Here is a 20,503-nt window from a genome sequence, read left to right on the forward strand (position 1 = left end):
GTGCCCATGCCCTTATTGCTCCAAAGAGTGCATTTACACTGATTTACAAGGGGAAAACAGTGTTTGATTCAGGGAACCCTAACCTATCTATCTGGGTTGATATCCTGCATTCTGGTGACACTCCCTTTAAGGACAAAGTTAATATTATTGTAAGTGATAACTTTGTGTCCTCTTCAGCACCTTACTGACATTGAGCACAATCATACAGCTTTATGTAAAATACATCTGTGCTTTCAGGAAAAGCTGCGGCGCGTGCACATGAGCAGTAACACTATTTCTGGCCATTACATGACTTGTATTTTTGCAGTTTTCCCCTCTGCAGGCTCTATATCTAATTCTTAGGGATTGGCTGCCATGATGTCTGTCGTATGGTAAAACAGGAGATTGTGCTCCGTAGTGTTCTCAGTGGCAGCATAGAGGACGTTATACAGCAGTCCTTAATAGTACTAATGTGAATAAACCACTTCAGATAATATAGAAAACTTACTATTAGCTGCAGCAGCCTCTCTGCCTGTGTGTCTGCTGCTCTTTTTCCCCTCCATGTGATTGGGATGGTTGCACAAATGCGTCTACTGCTCCATTAAAGGGGTTTCACAGGCTAAATGTTTGACGACCCCTCAATGAAAGATTGGCCAGAGTCTGACCCCCAGACCCCTGGCTGATCAGACCCTTACTCCTTTGGCTTGGGAATGTTTTATCACTGTAAAACCCCTCTAAATTCTGATGACAACCAAAGTGGCCACAATTTCAGCTCCCACAGTTGTCGCCCAGCGATACAGGAGCGGGGTTGTTACATAGTCACACGTTATGTGTTATTTGCTTTCTATGCTTCGTTGTATCTATTTAGGGTGTGCCCGGACAAATTGGGGTGGCAGAGTATCACCGGTAATTAATATGGCTTTATAATTATATTCCAATGTGCTTGACAGCCGGCGCTGCTTGTTTAGGGTGTTGTGTTTATACGACTGCTCCGCGCTCCGTACGCCCGCTGGGGGTTGTTGTCCTCGCTGCAGTACGCAGCAGAATGAGGCCTGATGTCCCCGCACATTGGTTGACCAATGGCAATGACCGATCTGCTCATGTGATGATACTAGTGAGGCCAGGGCTGCAGGGGATAGTGACAGCGTCATGATTTGAGGGGGGGTATTAGAGTTACCAGTGAACAAGGTGAAGATTCACAGCAGCACAGAGTGTTTCAGAAGAAGAGTATCTAGAGATAATGATGTGAGTGAGGACAGGGCAGCATGTCATGATGGGAGGAGAGACTGGAGATGTGGAAGGAATGGGGGGTATGGCGGCAGCACAGAGTATTTCAGAGAGCAGCCCTGTGATGGGCAGTCCGTTATCTCCCCCTATCTGAGGACATGGGGGGTTTGCGGCTCGTGTACAGGGATCTGCTTCGTTCCTTTTTCTGATAATTCTCGAGATGACTTCATTCTATTTATACAGCTGGGTGAAAACGTTTCCTTCAGCGCCGACTCGATGACCTTGAATATATTTGGATAAAGTTATTATATTCACCAAGATGTGTCTATTTTCATAACCGAGATTTCCCTCCCTGTTCATTTTGCTGTCTGTCCCTGAATAACATCCACTCCCACCCCGAATCTGAATGGATTACTTTATTCCTGGGGCCCAACACTTCATTGTATCATCTATTATATTTCTGTGGCTTTTGCAGCACCTGATTGACATTGAGCGCGGGCACAAGGCTTTATATCTAATATGTGCTGTCATGTCTGAGACGTCTCAGGTCAGTCTGTGAGGAGAAGAGCTCCGGACCCCAAGTGTAGCATGCCTATAATCTATAATACCTGTAATATAATAACCCACCTGGTGCACGGAATATGGCGCGTCCTATATCCACAATCTAATAGTACACAGTGATGTCACAGTACAGGGATAATACACACAGTGATGTCACAGTACAGAGATAATACACACAGTGATGTCACAGTACAGGGATAATACACACAGTGATGTCACAGTACAAGGATAATACACACAGTGATGTCACAGTACAGGATAATACACACAGTGATGTCACAGTACAGAGATAATACACACAGTGATGTCACAGTACAGAGATAATACACACAGTGATGTCACAGTACAGAGATAATACACACAGTGATGTCACAGTACAGAGATAATACACACAGTGATGTCACAGTACAGGGATAATACACACAGTGATGTCACAGTACAGAGATAATACACACAGTGATGTCACGGTACAGAGATAATACACACAGTGATGTCACGGTACAGAGACAATGCATTAATAGGAGCCTCCCACCTCCACTTCGTATATTCCGCTGTCACCACCACATGACATTATATACTGTACATCGCTCCCCTGTTATGTTATTTCTTTTGTAGATTTGGAGGAAACCGAACTTTGAATTCTTATGCAAATGAGGCAGTTAGTGCACAGGGGGCGGGGCCTTTATGGTTAGTATCACCTCTTATGGGCTGGTTCAGGCAGGAAATGACGGGTCTGAGTGGCAAGTGCAGTCTTCTGAAGCCTGAAGCTCCGCCTCCAGTGCACTCATCTGCGTGTACCCTGTTATTTGGTATATATAACAGGGGTATGATGTCTATGCCTGTAATGTGGTGTTGACAGCTGAATATACTTGGGGAAGAAGGTAGATGCTCTTTAAGTAAAGCTCCATAAGATTTCGAGTGTTTTTGGAGTATTTTTCATTTCCTTATTGTTTTCCCTCCGATTCTCTTGTACACAAGTATTAGAGACATTTCTCAGTGCTGTGTCAAAGGGCAGATGAAAGGGATTTTGCAGTATATATATATACATACATATATATATATACCTCCCCATATCTGGCCTTCCATAGGACTGCAGGTAACTAGTCTGTGCACAGCTATAATGCCATTCTATAGGACACGATGACATAAAGGCCAAGGACAGATCCACCTCTGCTACATCTTCAGGTTTGCAGACTCTATGTACTGCGCTCCGGCAGTGCACCCGATATTCTGACCTTGCTGCGGCTCCCTGAATGGGGCATTGATACTCACTATCATTCTATAATCTGGTGACCCGGCGTAGCAATGGTCTCTTGTATTCTGGTGTCACCCGCCGGACACAGGACTTGTGTATGTGAACACTTTATATACGAGGCTTTGTGGCACTGGGGCTAGTCAATGCCCCTCTTTTTGGTGGCTTGCACGCAGACTGCTCCTCGTACTGTCTCCATTCCCCTTCCTGTCCTGTGCTCCTTACCTCGTAAAATATACAGTAGCTGGCATTGTTTCCGCTGCGCTAAACCTATCACTTCCCTGACAGGGGTTTTGGCTGCGACCCCCCCCCCCTCCCCCTTCTCGCTCCCTCTGCTACCTGTATTGCGGTGACTCCCGTCTCCCATACTTCTCCGCACTTGGAATGCTGATCCCTGATTGGCCATTCTCCAGCCCAAACATCCCAATCCCACTTCAAGTGACACGGAGCCTGGGGCATCAAAGGGCCAGTTGCCCCCCCTCCTTCCTGCAGATCCCTGCTATCAGTTGTTCTGTTCAGGTCTATGACCCGATATGGGACATTCTAGGACGTTGCAATTCCTTTTTTTTTTGGGAAGTTTTGGTCTGCACCCCCTCCTCTTAATCCCGAGCTTCGCCAGGCGCCCGCACTCCCCTCTCTGCTTCCTTATCTGTCCCTTTCCAGCTGCTCTCTGGGCTGAGGGTAATAAGGGGTCTGGACGGCCGGTCTGACAGGCAGGCGCTTTCACCTCACGGCTAACCAGAGTTATTTTTGCATGAATACAGGGGAGTGTCTCACCTTTTATTATGTTTGTTTTTCTGTTTGTGCGTGCGTGGGTATTTTTAGTTTTAAAGGACGGAAAAAAAAAATTTGTGAAAAGTCCCCCTTCTTACAACAGGGCCTGCTCTCAGTCGGATTTCGACGGTAGGTCCCTATGGACTCCGAACCTGAGAGTCAGGTTTCTCAATAAAACGGCGGGGCTCTGTCCCCAGCAGCAGCCAGACCAGGAGCTCGGAGAAAGCTGGGGCCAGACCCCTGAAAGCCCTTCATCTCCCCTCATAAAGCCGCAGAGGTGATGTGTGCGCGGGCCTGCTCCTGATAATGGCACCCGAGAACACAGAAACGCAATAATTAGATTTCCTCTGCAGCCGCTACCGAACGGGGTTACAATTTCTTTCAGGAGACGTTTAACTGTGTCACTCCAAGTGCAAAATGACAATAAATGATTGCAATTACGAGGAAATACTGGGTATATCTTCTGATGTGTGGGGTGCAAAATCTACAAAATTTAGAGTCATAGGTCCCAGTGTAAAATCTGTGATAAGCGCCAACCTACCTTGTACCATTTAGAATTGGACTTGATGGACTCATGTCTTTATCCAACCTCATCTACTATGTAAATATATATAGTTGTATATTTTATGTGGCAGATGGAATTTTGGGACCCCTAAGGGTCCAGGGCTCAGGAGTAACTGCTCCTTTGCACCCCCCTATAGCTACACCCCTGGTCAGGGTAGAGAAAGATCTGAAATTCTGTGCTTCTTTAACCTATACACTGCAGCCTAGATCACTATTAAATGGGTTTTTCTGCAGTGCACACAGCACTCACAGTATTGACAGGCACTGTCAGTCTGGGGGAGCAGTGTGAAGCTGCTTATCAAAGTAATACACTGAAAATTCTGCATACAGCATTCCCAGATAGTATAGATATGCATTGTTAGGTTAGGGGAGCAGTATGAAGCTTCTTCTCATAGTTATACACTGAACATTCTGCATACAGCATTCCCAGATAGTATAGATATGCATTGTTAGGTTAGGGGAGCAGTATGAAGCTTCTTCTCATAGTTATACACTGAACATTCTGCATACAGCATTCCCAGATAGTATAGACATGCATTGTTAGGTTAGGGGAGCAGTATGAAGCTTCTTCTCATAGTTATACACTGAAGATTCTGCATACAGCATTCACAGATAGTATAGACAGGCACTGTCAGTCTGGGGGAACAGTGTAAAGCTGCTCATCATAGTAATACACTGAAGATTCTGCATACAACTTTTTCAGATAGTATAGACATGCATTGTTAGGTTAGGGGAGCAGTATGAAGCTTCTTCTCATAGTAATACACTGAAGATTCAGCACACAGCACTCACAGATAGTATAAACGGCAATATGAGGGAGCGGTGTGAAGCTGCTTATCATAGTAATACTCTGAAGATTCTGCACACAGCACTCACAGATAGTAAAGGCAGGCTGTGTAAGTTGGGGGAAGTTTTATAATTCTGCAGATAATCATTGTATAGGTCTACTTATTATATCACTGCTCTAAATGTCTTTTAGAAAAGGCAGAAATGATAACTTTGTGTGTCCCTGGTTACTGGCAGTCCTGAGTGCGGTCAGATTCTGCAGAAGTTTTTTTTCCCTCCATCTCCTTTGTCTTCATGACGACATAAAATCAGTAGAAGAGGCGGCAGATGACAAAGAGTTAACACGACTGCAGGCTCATACTACAAAGTCTGCAGCACACGGAGCTGTACAGGAGCTGTAACATGGCGGATAGTTCATCAGCGCTATATAAAATACTTTTTTAAAAAATTTTTAGCTGCATAAAATGAAAAAATGGTTGCAGGCGTATGCAAACCCTTTACGTGTGGCCACCACTTGGGGGAGCTAAAGAGCTTCTTGAATACAGCTCCCCCTACTGGGCAGGGGACAAGCTATGTGTAAATCCGCCTTCTAGTTCTATGCCCAGTAGTGTCAGTGGGTCAGTCGGCATGCTCAGTGGTTACGTGCGCCACGTCTTCCCACCCCTAGCCTGCCTTGCACACACTATATTGCTCCATCCACTTCTATAGGGCTCTCCTCGCCTGGGGACTATTCCCGCGCCCCCGGCTGCAGTTTATGAGTGTTTGACACTTAGTTAAACGTGTGAAATTTCCATGGGTCTGATCTGTTAATATGATGTTAAAATCCTCAAGTGCCAAAAATAACATATAATATTCTAGAACATGCTATAATGCAATCACAGGGACTGAGCCTGAGCAGGACGAGGGTCCCCCTGAACTATTTAAAGGGCCGGGGATGCTGAAATTGGCAGCTTATAAATGTGCAGCAGTGTTACAACCAAAGTGGCTGATAACAGGGAACGAGAGATTTACTTGCACTGTCACATTGTAACAAGCCATCAGCTGTGAGTAGGCCAGAAGATTTGTATGCAAGGTTTTCTAGAACTGCAAAATCCCCAGAAGATCCTGAGATATAGCAGAGCTGAATTTGTTTCATGCACCCCTGCTACATCTATAGAGATACAGCTGAGATGAATTTGTCACTGAACCGTTTCTTTTTGGACCAGGATATCCTGCAGTTCGATGTCCCTGAAATCCTACGTATATAGCAATGTTTAGTGACAGACTCGGCTCTGCTGCACCGATATGTTGCTACATGTAGCATTCCTGGAATTTTGGAACAAAACCACTCCATTTTTGCAGAATATTCTTTTTGGGATCCCTACACCCCACCCCCTCTGCCATGCCTGTGATGTGCTAGCAATGACCCGGGATACATCCCCTTGGATCGGCGGCCGTCGCGTCTATTTATGTACATTTATTTTATAACAAATCCAAATAAACTGAAATCCAGCCTCGAAGAGCGCGAATAAGACACTATCCTGTTTATTGAACATAATACAGACTTGTGATACAGCAGTGTAAATATTTGTCTGCCCCCCTCCCCTCCTGCTTATTGCGGTGGCACCTCTGTGACAGGGTGCCGTGCTGCCGCTGTCTGATTGGGTCGGGGTCCCCGCTCGCTTCCTTCACTGTGTCTCCCAGATGTTTCATGTCAGCCCTGACCATAGAGAGCAGGTCCGGGCCGTGCCAAGCCACAGTCAGCTGAGATCTGGAGCCTGAAACGTACATGTTCTGCTCGTGCAGGAAGCGGCATATTTTAAGGTGAAGACTTTCAATCCCCCCGTTGTGATGAGGGGTTCACGGCCTCCGGCTACCTAAGAAGGTGCTCTCTATTCTTCTGCGCCTCTGACCTACTTAGTAAGATCTGATTGCTGGCAATAAACCTCTGGGCCCCTGGGCCACAAACAGCCCCCGCACCCCTCTGTGTATTCAGCCCCTCTGACAAGTTCCACCTTACTTGTCAGGTTCCTTCCTTTTCCTAAAGTGACACCAAGATGGTGCTAAGGTCATCTGCAAGGAGCAAATCTGCCCATCGAGACTAAGACCGGGGTCAGGAACCTTCAGCTATTGTGACGCTACAACTCTCATAGAAGTAAATGGAGCATGCTGGGAGTTGTAGTGTCACAACAGCGGACTTCTGAGAGAGGCTAGGTATACAGCAGCCCCATTGACCCCATTCATGGTCTTGAGAATGGAGTCACCGATTCACAACGGGCACACACCATTTAATTCGGGCAACCCTAACTTATCTGTCTGCAGGGCTGCGTTCTGCTGATGGACTCCATTTAAATGTTGTGCGGTATTGTAAAAGATACTGATACACTGTAACGAGCCCTGCACCAGTATGAGATCAGGATGGGTTTTAAGCCCATAGACCTAAACCTTAATGTTTCTATTCCCTGCCATGCAGCAGAGATGGTGGGATGGATGCAGAGAGTATATTAGAAAGTTTGCAGACGTCTTCACGGTGCGGGGATTTCACCTGCTAATGCTCTGGATTAGGAGATTTACGGCTCGCCCAGGAGCTGTGATCGGGATTACTGGATATTACCGGGTTTAGGATCCAGTTACTTTAGGAAGTGGAGGCTCTAGATTAGTAAGCCCTCACTTCCCATACGAGGCGAACACTTCCAGCGCTCGGCCGTCACTTCCCCACTGTCGAGGGGTCGGCAGAATACGGAATGTGTGGCCGATGGCCAGGCCTGTGAGTGTCAGTGACGGTGCCCCCTGGCACACATCATATATGGCATGCTACGGGCTGCAGCCGGGGCCAGCCGAACCTAGTCACTCCCCGAAGGAAGATAAACATGTAGGCACTGAAAGATTCCTTCATCGCTGCTTGCTGCCGTAGAGCCTGCCAGGAATGACACCCTCCAGGAAGAAAGGCGAGCTTGTGATGGAGCGTATGGGGGAGAGCGGAGCGCGGCCATGGCGTCCCTGCAGTCCCCGAAATACATGTGTACAATGACAAGTGGCAAAGTACAATGAGACAGGCCGGAGCACACATCACAGACACTTCACCTATCAATCCCATCAAATCTTATCATGAGATACATCCTGCTCCAGTCACATCCAGAGCTGCGTTCAGAATTCCATTGGCTAATTCTTGCAGTCGCCCATTGGACGGATTACAATGACAACTCGATTGCCAATCTGCCTAACTGTACAGTAATAAACCCTATACGCTATAAATTCTATGGTTTACTCCAGTCACCTTCAGAGCTGCAATCAGAACTCAGCTGACTGAAGCCTGGAATGCCAAGACTTTCCTCTCTTCGTTAACATGAATTGGTTCGTTATACTTTAGTATAACGTTCGTTTTTGGGAAAGCTGGATGAAAAACAATATGGGTGACCTTACCGTTTGTGTTACATCCAATGCTGCAGTCACATCCAAAGCTGCAGTCAGAATTCTGTTGGCCAACAGTTGGAATCCAAAGACTTCTCTCCAGTCAATTTATTAACAATACTATGAACTAGTTCGGTTCTGGGAAAGCTGGGTGGCAAACAATATGGCTGCCTTTACAGTTTCCCTATTGATTTAGATCAAATGCTTCAGTCACATCCAGAGCTGCATTCAGAATTCCATTGGGCAGGTTACAAGGATGACCCCATTGCAAATCTGCCTTAGTATACAGTAATATATTCTATAGGTTATATTGTTACTCTAGTCACACTCAAAGCTGCATTCAGAATTCAAATTAGTTTTGGAACCCCTTCGTTGAATATCCATAACATCTTGAGTTACATCTTTTACTCCAATCACATCCAAAGCTGCATTCTGAATTATTTTGGAGTTGGAGGTCACTAGACCCATCCTGGAGCCCCGGTCACCAATGGCCGCCCCTCCCGTCCTGCTGGTGGGCACAGATAAATATTCCCGCCCATTCCCAGCAGTAAGACCCTGAAGTTCTTGCCAGTTTTTGGTTGGGTAGAAGTTGATGGGCAGATCTTTATCTGTGGTGAAGAGACAGATGTGCCCAGAAGGCCCCCGGCCCACCAGAAGACGTCTGCCGGCCATCGGTGTCTCGAGCCTTGTCAGCCCACTGGCCACTTCAAACAGGAGGCTGCAGTCTGATGGCGGGAACGCTGCGCCACATGACGGGGGGTAAAGCCTGGTCTAAGCAATTTGTTTTCTTGTTTCGGATAAATATAAATTTGGGAGAATATTTTTAGATTTGTGGGGTCGGTGAATGCGGAGTCCGTCCGGTTATAGACCCAGGGGGGCGCGTATTTATAGAAATCACAGAAACGAAGACTGAGCTGGAAGTGACACCCAGAAATAACAGAAACCAGCAAAATAATCACAACAGCTCTCTACTGTAGTCACATCCAGAGCTGTATTCACAAGTCTGCTGTCTGCTCCTAACAATCTGTCAAGTACAGGATAAGTAATGTAATGTATGTACACAGTGACTGTACCAGCAGAATAGTGAGCGCAGCTCTGGAGTATAATACAGGATAAGTAATGTAATGTATGTACACAGTGACTGCACCAGGAGAATAGTGAGCGCAGCTCTGGAGTATAATACAGGATAAGTAATGTAATGTATGTACACAGTGACTGTACCAGCAGAATAGTGAGCGCAGCTCTGGAGTATAATACAGGATAAGTAATGTAATGTATGTACACAGTGACTGTACCAGGAGAATAGTGAGCGCAGCTCTGGAGTATAATACAGGATAAGTAATGTAATGTATGTACACAGTGACTGCACCAGGAGAATAGTGAGCGCAGCTCTGGAGTATAATACAGGATAAGTAATGTAATGTATGTACACAGTGACTGCACCAGCAGAATAGTGAGCGCAGCTCTGGAGTATAATACAGGATAAGTAATGTAATGTATGTACACAGTGACTGTACCAGCAGAATAGTGAGCGCAGCTCTGGAGTATAATACAGGATAAGTAATGTAATGTATGTACACCGTGACTGTACCAGCAGAATAGTGAGCGCAGCTCTGGAGTATAATACAGGATAAGTAATGTAATGTATGTACACAGTGACTGCACCAGCAGAATAGTGAGCGCAGCTCTGGGGTATAATACAGGATAAGTAATGTAATGTATGTACACAGTGACCGCACCAGCAGAATAGTGAGCGCAGCTCTGGAGTATAATACAGGATAAGTAATGTAATGTATGTACACAGTGACTGTACCTGCAGAATAGTGAGCGCAGCTCTGGAGTATAATACAGGATATGTAATGTATGTACACAGTGACTGCACCAGCTGAATAGTGAGCGCAGCTCTGGAGTATAATACAGGATAAGTAATGTAATGTATGTACACAGTGACTGTACCAGCAGAATAGTGAGCGCAGCTCTGGAGTATAATACAGGATAAGTAATGTAATGTATGTACACAGTGACTGCACCAGCAGAATAGTGAGCGCAGCTCTGGAGTATAATACAGGATAAGTAATGTAATGTATGTACACAGTGACTGCACCAGCAGAATAGTGAGCGCAGCTCTGGAGTATAATACAGGATATAACTTCCATGAGAAATTGCTATAGACAGTATATTAGAATATTTCTGTATACTCTATAGTAGCAATGTATTGTCACATATAGAGGTGACGTATAGAGATCAGTATGGGGTATATGGCAGCAGTCACATTGAGGCGAGCAGACCCCGCAGCCTGTTTGCTGTAGTCCCACTATTATTAATCCTGACGCGGTGACTACAGGGATCGGCGGTTCCTCCGTTGTGATGAATCTATACTGTCAGCGCCCTATAAATGATGCATAGTGTGAATGTGGCGAGTCGTAGCCGATTGTCCTGTTATATTAAGATTAATGACTGCCTTATTATGGAGCAGACGCATATTTGGCCCTTCGGTCTCTTCACTTCGGTCATTGACATCACTTAGAGCCAAAGTCAAAACCCTATTAGATGAGAGGGGATGAATCTAGAAGTCTTAGACTCTGCGTTGTGTCATTCCTCTGCTATTCCTCCTGGAAGAGTATGAACTGGTCGACAACTAGGCCTCACCAACATGTGTCAGCAATGATAACACAGAGCAGAGGGACATCCCCCTTGACAATAAGACTCATTTCCAGGAGGAATAACAGAAGTACAGAACTACAGATGCTCCAAAATTGATATTTTATTGAAACTTCTCGTATTTCCTAAAATGAAGCGTCATATAAAGGTGCGATCAAGGCAGAAGGTAACCAAAATCATGTATTCTTCCCCAAATTGCCCACTGTAGACTGCAGTTATTGCTCATAGTGCCCTCTACTGGCCATATTCACTAATAATCTGACTGCTCATATAAAGATGATATGGACAGAACTGGAAAAACCTAGCTGCTTTCTTCCAAAAACAGCGCCACACTTGTCCACAGGTTAGGTGTGGTATTACAACTCAGTCACATTAACGCTAAATAATTGTTTTCCTCATAAAATATCAATTCTTATAACTTTGTGTTGCCCTGTCCCTCTGTTATTCCTCCTAGAAATGTATGGATATATGGACACTTAGGTGTTACCACTTGGGGGCGTGTCTTTGCACATTGTCCAATCACTATTGCCAGTGACACTATTGCCACACGCCTTGGACATTGGGAATGGTAACGCCCCGTTGACAGTTTACCCATATAAGTTCAGGAGGAATAACAGAGGAACTGCACTACCCAGAATTGTGATCACATTTGGGAGCAATGACCGCACCTCTGTCTAAGCAGGTAACACGGTCACGTCATAATGCCGCAGGGCTTCTTTAACTTGTTAGGAGCCGACTCATTCAGCTCTATGGGAACGGTATCTAGACTTGTTCTGTGCAGGGAGGGGGAGGAGCTAAGTTGTGACATCATCTATTGTCAGTAGTGATGTAATGATGGCTCAGTGGTGTTATCTATAAAGGTGTTATCTATTGTTAACCTGTCTGCGATGTAAATGAGGCGAATGCTGCAAAGAACACCCTTACAGAACTGGCAAACATCATTCTATTATTAGGCTTAGTGGCCAGAGTAAAAAAAATAATAATTGCAAGATATAATACATTTTATTCCACATAGATATTGATTTTATTTTTCATGTCACTAAGTTCACTATAAAAGGCAGGCCGATAGTTGTGGACACATTCCCTTTAAGTGTATCTGAGATACATTGGACTGGTATTGGATATGTGTGTCCAAAAATTCAATTTTGCTGCCCTCATTCCTCGCACCCCAGTGTCAGCTGCTTTTGTTACTTTGTCCCATAGGGGGATATCCTCTCCTGCAGCCGGAGTTGTCAGAGCTTCCTGCTTCGTTACAGTTGCAGGTCCCCACAGACGTCCTCCTGATATTTTGCCCTATAGATGCCGGGTTAAAGGAATTTTTCTCTAAATCCTAATCGATGGAGCAAGATGATGTCTGACAACCTGGCAGTGTTGCGGAGAATGGGGCCGGGCTCTCTCGTCTCTAGTTCATTGGGTTCAGTTCTGCTTTCCCAGGAGTCAGCAGTTCAGCTGTTCAATGATTTATAGTCCGAGGCTCCTGGGTACAAGACTTACAGGTGACCGCACCACATGGGGGCGGACGGGGCCGGGTGATTCAGCAGAATGGGTAAGGTGAAAGGTTACAGGGCTCACTGTATGAAAGGGGAGGTCAGGGGTCAGGTTACTAAACTTCTACAACTATCTAATATATCATAATATACCATCTGTAAGATCTCTGCTTGCTGTCAGAGAATGAGGACACCCCTGGTTACATTCCTGTACATAGCTCTAAGCTGAGAAGTGGAGACCATTGTATGTGAGCTAAAGAGTCTGGACTCCACACTGATACATTGTAGCAAACTAGCAGGGAGATCAAGGCTCACAGAGCATTGTCTAGGCTAGATGTAAGTGTATCAGCTGAGAGCAGGACCAGCGATGTGCAGGGTCACTGCCCTGAATGGAAATCAGACTTCTTAGTCACTGACAGAGACTGATGAATGACATGTAGATTGTCACAGGATTTGATGGGGACTTTAGCCTGGAATCTGCACCAAAATCCACATCAAATCCAGTGACTGATCCTTGGAGTCATCATGTCATAAACCCCTTTAATGAGGACCTTTCACCAAATCCATCAACCTCGGTGCGTTTAGTCCTTCAATAGCCCCTCCTCCATTGATTCCAGCTCAGTTGGAATTTTTTCTCTAGCCCCCACCATTCCTGAGCAGTCAGTGCAGTTACTTTTGGTGCCTGATATGTTAACTAGACTCCCTAATGTCCAGTGGATGGTGTTGGGGAGGGGCAGGCAAGAGGGTGTGACTTAGAGCTCCAATCAGGGACAGACCGTGTCACAACCTCCTGGCTTATACCACCCACATGGACTTAGGGAGTCTAGTTCACATATCAGGCACTAAAACTTACTGCACTGATTGCTCAGGAATGGTGCGGGCTAGAGAGAAAATTCCAACTGTACCAGAATCGGTTGAAGAGCGGCTATTAAAGGATGGAAATAGAGGATTGTGAAAGGTCCTCTTTAAGTCAGGACCATATGTCTCAATTTGGCAGCGGGATTGTAAGCAGAATCACCAGCAGATAACTCGTCAGCTGCACAACCTGTTTAGTGTTGCGGGTTCTGAACCTGCAGCATGTCAGTTATTGCTGTGAGCCCTTTTGCAATGCAAAGATTAAAAACCGCTCTAACCCCAGAGGTGAAAACCAGACGGCTCTTCATTGATATCCCACAGCAGGATGCCACATGTGTTAATGTATTACATCATATATTTTACTAGGTTTTCCCCTCTCGGGCATCAAGATCAGTATAGAAGGGGAGGGGCCAAGAGAGGGGAGGAGCTAGCAGGGGCTATGCAGTTCTGTGAAGCCTGGGTGACTGTGTGACTCAGGAGCTGAGCTGGTGACATTGGCTTTGCCTAGCTTGTCATGATATCCCAACTCCCATTATGATGGGGCGATGTAAGCGCTACCCCTGCTGTGCGCTGCAGGAGAGGAGGAGTTAATCTCTGCTTGTGCCTCACCCGCAGTGGTGAAAATAGCCCTGAGCGGAGATGGATTTTAATGGAGCACAGAGATACTGGAAGAAGGGGGAGAGTACGGCCCAAAATACTCCTCTCATGTAGCCCAGAGGACACATTAGTGTAAGACGGCGGCTTTAATGTGGGAAATGGAAGGGTAGACGCTGTTCTCTGCTGTGCCCTGATATTTATGATGTAAGATCTGGCACTGTGCATGTAACACAGCAACAAAGGCTGCAGCTCCGAGTAGTCTCACTGGTTGTCAGCGACCGCAGGATGACGGGTAATGAATGTCTGGAGTCAGGTCATTGCCGCGCAGTCTCGGCTGTGGTCGTCCTATCATTGCAGCTTGTAAATACAACACCTATCGGCACCAGGGGGAACAAATGGAACTTGTCACACTACAGCAGATGCATTGTATACGGCGTATCCAGTGCAATGTGCTGCAAACCCTTCAGGTCGTCATATCATGGGTGGTTAGAAGACTAATTTACTCTTAAAGGGAATGTATCACCAATTCTTTATTTATTAAACCCAGAAAGTGAAAGCGATCACTTTATTCTAATCCATTTTTATTTTGTAGATTGTTTATTCTCTCTTCTATCCATGGTAATGGGTTCTGCCATCTTGAAATGTTTGGTTTGGCCAATTTCCGCTCTGTATTTGGGCTGTTTCTCTTCCCCTGTCTTAGCTCTTCCCTTGTCTTCTGCACGCCGGGGGCAGATCTCGGACTATAGCTCCAGATGTGATTGGAGAAGGAATGACCTGTGTACAGTAGTCACAATGTTACTTGATGTTTTATTTAGGATGTGGAATGTTCTCTTAAAGGGCAGGTCCACATGCGTCTCCCTTCCCAGTACAGTACGGTGGACGTCACTGTGTGTACAGGCCATGTCCGTACAGACGCGGTTCCTCCACTCGTCTGCTTTATCAGCTCTTGTTACGTCTTTTGCACAACCTTGAGTCCTTGTTTGTAGCAGAGGAGACATCTGACCGGCGTTATCGTCATTCTGCAGTCACAGGCATCACTAGTGGCCCACGGTTCTTAAAGGGCAACTCCAGTTACACCCGACCACTCTATCATGGCACTGTGAATACTGCTCAGGTCCATTTAAAGCTCCCATCATGCCTCAGGATGAAGCACAGAGTTCTCTCCCGTGCTCATTGTCGTTCCCTGTTGGGGTGCACGAGTTGTAACCTAGCGCTGGGTTATTGGGGTGCACCCGTCTTCCCTAGGACTTCCAGAAATATGACATTTTGCTGACCTTGCATTATATCACTACCTACCTGGACTGTCCTGGAGCCGTGCGGTGTAATAGCTACTTCTGCCCAGCACCAATGGTGGCGCCCTCTGAATATTTGTAATAGGCGTCAAAAATACAACCATGGCCTGTTAGACTCTAGTGAGTGACTGAGGAGGAAGGGCTGCTATGAATCTTGCACCATTTTGCTTTGTTCCGGTTTACTGACTTGCCCGACCCTCAGCGAGGACTAGACCTGAATCTAAGGGGGACGTGATGGGCTCTTTTAGTTGAAATCCTCTGAATCTTCTGTAGATAAGCGGTGCCAGGGATTGTTTGGCAGCTGCTCATCTCTTCTGCTCCCCTCTAGTAACCTGTACATTTAGCCGAACCATCTAATGTTTCTGGGACCCAAAGTGTTAATGACATTCCAGGGTCCTGCATGGCCTTGTCCAGTTCCAGTATCTCGCTCTCCCTGGATATAAGACTGATACATTCTCAAGAAGCCTTGTAGAAAACACTGTAACAATGTCTCAGCTCCGCCGCTGATTTCTGCACCTGACACATACATTGGCTTTGTCACATCATTTTTGCAAATGGGAAAACGGCAGTAAGACTCCTCCACTGACTCAGTGGTTAGTACAGTCTGCTATATTCAGGCTTCTCCACTGGCTCAGTGGTTAGTACAGTCTCCTGTCAGCAGTGGGGCTCCTCTGTTGACTCAGTGGTTAGTACAATCTCTGCAGTATTGAGGCTTCTCCACTGGCTCAGTGGTTATTACAATCTCTGCAGTATTGAGGCTTCTCCACTGGCTCAGTGGTTATTACAATCTCTGCAGTATTGAGGCTTTTCCACTGGCTCAGTGGTTAGTATGGTCTCCTAGGAGCAGTGGTGATCATCTGCTGGCTCAGTTGTTAGTACAGTCTCTGCATTATTGAGGCTTCTCCACTGGCTCGGTGGTTAGCACAGGCTCTGCAGTATTGAGGCTTCTCTACTGGCTCAGTGGTTAGTATTATCTTCTAGGAGCAGTGGTGCTCTTCGGTTGGCTTAGTGGTTAGTACAGTCTGCTATATTGAGGTTTCTCCACTGGCTTAGTGGTTAGTATTGTCCTCTAGGAGCAGTGGTGCTCTTCGGTTGGCTTAGTGGTTAGTACAGTCTGCTATATTGAGGCTTCTCCACTGGCTCAGTGGTTAGTACAGTCTCTGCTATATTGAGGTTTCTCCACTGGCTCAGTGGTTAGTACAGTCTTCTCGCAGCACTGCAGCCTTTTGTTGGTATAGTTTCAGGCTCAGTGGCCAGTACTGTCTTCTGACGGCACTGAAGCACCTCCACCAGTTCTGCAGCACTGCTGCTCCTCTCCTGGCTCAGTGGTTATTACTGCCTGTGAATGTCCCCTAGTGCCCTTCCCATGTTTCTGTGTATTTTCATGGTCTCATAGTTCTTTATGATGTGCTTTCAGAATATTCCGGAGCCGTGCGGTGCGTCGGGGCTCGGTCAGCGGCTGCAGCAGTTGTACAGTGACGTGATCGCCATTCAAGAGCAGCAGGAGGCAGAGGCTGCAGGTAAAAAGGGGTTAAACCCAAAAAGTCTCCACTACTGTTACCTGGTTATATATCAGTTTCTTGTAAGGCTGGGTGATGGTCGGTATTGCTGCCATGACACAGGAGACCATCACTCAGCTTTACTAGGCCCCAGCACAGCTAAGTCTCAAAGTTATAAAGGAAACCAGATATAAGGCTGCAAACGAGGTGGCTTACCATTCAGGAATCTAGAAAATCTGGGTGCCAACCTCTGCAGGAGCCGCCGTTCTGGATTTATGGGGTGTCACCCAGCTTTCCCAGGCACAGATAATGAAGAAATGGCTAATTAGAATTTTTAAAAACTCAGAAGAGATTGAATTCTTTATATTCAGGTCCCGTTCAAACTGCACAGGGGCAGCAACCCAGCTTTCCACAGATTCAGAATGGATGTAATGCTGCATTATTATGGAATGGAGTCTATGGAAAGTTGGGTGACAGCCTTTATGAAGTCTATATAGGACACGCCCACAACCTACAGTATACAAATCCTAGTATATAGATAAGACCCCCATCAGCCTTGTCCAAGATGTATACAGAGCTCAAACCAGACCCCTCCTTATTCCGGCCCAGTCCTTTATACAGACCCCTCCCCCATGTTTACAAATCCCAGACCAGACCCAAAACTTCACCAACTAGACGCCCTCATTTTTATAGACCCCGACCCGAGACTCCTCTTCTCTTACTGACACCAAATCAGATCTTCCCCATATACAAACCATAGCCCAGACCCCCATATAAAGTCCCCTGACTAACCCCCCCCCCCCCCATATTTACAGATCCCGGAACAGACCCCTCCTCATCATAACAATGAATGAGATTTCCCTGGTATACAGACCCCGGACCCCTCCCCATGTATACACCAGACCAGAACCAACTGTGTATTATCATTATGTATTATCAGCTGATGGAGCCCTGCCGATGTCTGCACAGTCGCCTGCAAGTGACAGCCGTGGTTGTGGTGTGAGCGACCCGACAGCAACTCAGCAAGAGGTGGACAATGGGCAGACGCAGAAACCCTCCCAGGTGAGTCCAGATCACCAAGACCACGACATACATCAGTCTGCACTGCAAACACAACGTCTCTAACAATGCACTGCAGCACAGCATGCAATATACAGGCAGGAAGAAATGGAATCCAGCAATGAGAGCGCAAAAGAATTCTAAATGCAGCTTTGGATGTGAATGGAGGATACGCAGAATAACCAATTACAAGAAGGGAAACATTTAAAGTGACAGATCACCTCTAAACATCATCTGCCAAGTTTGGAGACAAGACGGTGTTTATACACTTTGGATTTAATAGATCTAATGTGAGTCTGTGATTTGGAGGAGGACTGGTCACCTCCCTGCCCTCGGGGCAGCACATCCTCATCTATTACCTCTAGTAATCCACCGATGATGTCATCACATGATGTCATCAGGGTGACTACTGTTACTGTGCACTATTGCAAAGTTTCAGAGGGAAGGTGAATGCACAGATGAGGGAGAAGCTGCGAGGTTTTTGCTCTGCTGATCACCGGGGACATTGTGACCCAGGAGATCCTTTGATCTGGTGCCCACTACTGTCTTGTGACCTCTTGAGCTCGCTGGATTGGACCAGTCAGGTCACTGCGCTCAGGAGCTAAGACAAGGGGTGAACTCCTCCAGACGCTACCCAAGAGCCCCGCAAATCCCGACCAGACCCACCATGAATCCTTAGCCAGGGGATATAACAGTGTCCGTGTCTATAAGGCCGTATTCACACCTTGCAGTTGACTCACATGGTTAATAGTTATGAATAGGCCGCCTTGTAATACCCGGTCACACCAGAGATGGAGCTGCTGTTTCAGGTTAATAGAAGCAGGGTCCCTCCTTAAAGGGATTCTACCATTAAAACCTTTTTTTGTGTGGATAAGACGTCGGAATAGTCTTTAGAAAGTCTATTCGTCTCTTACCTCTAGACATGGTCTCCGCCGCGCCGAAATACCGGTTTTTACCGGTATGCAAATGAGTTCTCTCGCAGTGATGAGGGCGTCCCCACCACTGCCAGAGAATTGTCTCCAGCGCCGCCGCCTCCTTCGTCCGCAGCGTCATCTTCAATGTCTTCTTCCGGCGCAGGCTCGTAACTTCTAGGCCTTGGGCAGAGCAGACTGCGCAGGCGCACAGGCCACGGGAAAATGGCCGCTTGCACAGTATTGTTAGATACAGTTGTATCCAGTCTAGACAATCTTGTAGGGCAGTGACCTCTGACCTCTGGCTCTTCATCTGTTGCAAAACTACAACTCCCAGCATGCCCAGCCTAAGACCATCCCCAACAGTCTTGTACCTACTACTCCTAGCATGTGGCTATCTGTGCAAGCTGGGAGTTGTAGTTTGACAACCCTTGGAGATGACAGAGTCACTCAGGGCATGCTGGTAGTTGTAGTTCTGAGCCGCAGGTTACACATAACAAATCTCTTTCCTGTTCTGACAGTCCAGACTGATACATTGTAGCACAGAGGAAGGTGTAGACTGAATACAACTGTGACAAACGCTCAGCTGCGAGAAGTATTAGGTGTGTGCAGGTTTTCAGCTTGTAGATGTGACCCCCATTCACTGACAGCAAGCAGAGATCACAACACAAAGCCTTTCTTTGTACAATTTCTGACGTGTATTAACCCCTTGTATATATCTTGTCTCACACAGGCCCCCCCAGAAGACGTCCTCTCTATGACGCAGCGCCCCTCAATTGTAGTATCCAAGGCCAAGAAAAGGAAAGCCAAGGGACTGTTCACATGAGAAACCTCTGCAGGTGGGGGCGACACTACACAGGACAGAAGCTCTCCCCCTCCCCTCCCCCCAGTTATCTGGCTATCAGGGCATTGATTCACCATGATAGGTTTCCATCTGATAAGCTGTGGCCCCCTAGTGGTGATGATGCAGATCACACTCCCGTTCCTATGTGTCTGGCTGCGGCTGCGAGGAGTCTACCGTGGATTCGAGTTTTATATCCAGGACGTTAAGGATTTATTTTATGATCATCTTTCTAATAAATGTGATTTTATTTTTGTTTTTTTTTCTACATTTGACAGTTTAATTTGTACAATAAGGTCAAGTGTGAGATGATCTGCAGGAAAAGGCTGCAATAATCTGCGGGATCTGAGTCAAATGGTCACTGACCTGCAGCAGACTGACCCACCAACCTGCAGCAGACTGACCCACCAACCTGCAGCAGACTGACCCACCAACCTGCAGCAGACGGACCCACCAATCTGCAGCAAACTGACCCACCAACCTGCAGCAGACTGACCCACCAACCTACGGGCCCCCGAATGGGCCAATCTGATGCTGCTCTAGTAACACTACACAGTGTAGCAATAATATGGGGACATTTAACCATTTCTACCCTGCAGCCCGGTCAGGAGCGGAGTCCTAAATGTAGGTGTCCCCTAGAATTCCTGCATTCCCTTTAGTTACATGGACATCTAATATTAAAATGCAGAAGCAGGGACCACAGCAGCACAGAGTATTATAAAAGAGAAGTGTGCTGATATTGTGGATGGTAAAAGATGAATGACATAG

General features: G+C 46.5%; 1 protein-coding gene across 1 annotated transcript in view; it reads left to right on the plus strand.

The window, feature by feature from the left end:
• The window catches only part of NHEJ1 (non-homologous end joining factor 1), a 59,546-nt gene extending 39,615 nt beyond the window's left edge, over positions 1 to 19,931 (plus strand). The window contains exons 6-8 of the mRNA XM_075284633.1: positions 16,843 to 16,945; positions 17,865 to 17,986; positions 19,628 to 19,931. Coding sequence (XP_075140734.1) covers positions 16,843 to 16,945; positions 17,865 to 17,986; positions 19,628 to 19,720 — 318 coding nt within the window. The 3' untranslated portion in view covers positions 19,721 to 19,931. The remainder of the gene's footprint in view (positions 1 to 16,842; positions 16,946 to 17,864; positions 17,987 to 19,627) is intronic.
• Positions 19,932 to 20,503: the final 572 nt, after the last annotated feature.

The sequence above is a fragment of the Leptodactylus fuscus genome, chromosome 8, assembly GCF_031893055.1.
Source record: "Leptodactylus fuscus isolate aLepFus1 chromosome 8, aLepFus1.hap2, whole genome shotgun sequence".
NCBI lineage: Eukaryota > Metazoa > Chordata > Amphibia > Anura > Leptodactylidae > Leptodactylus > Leptodactylus fuscus.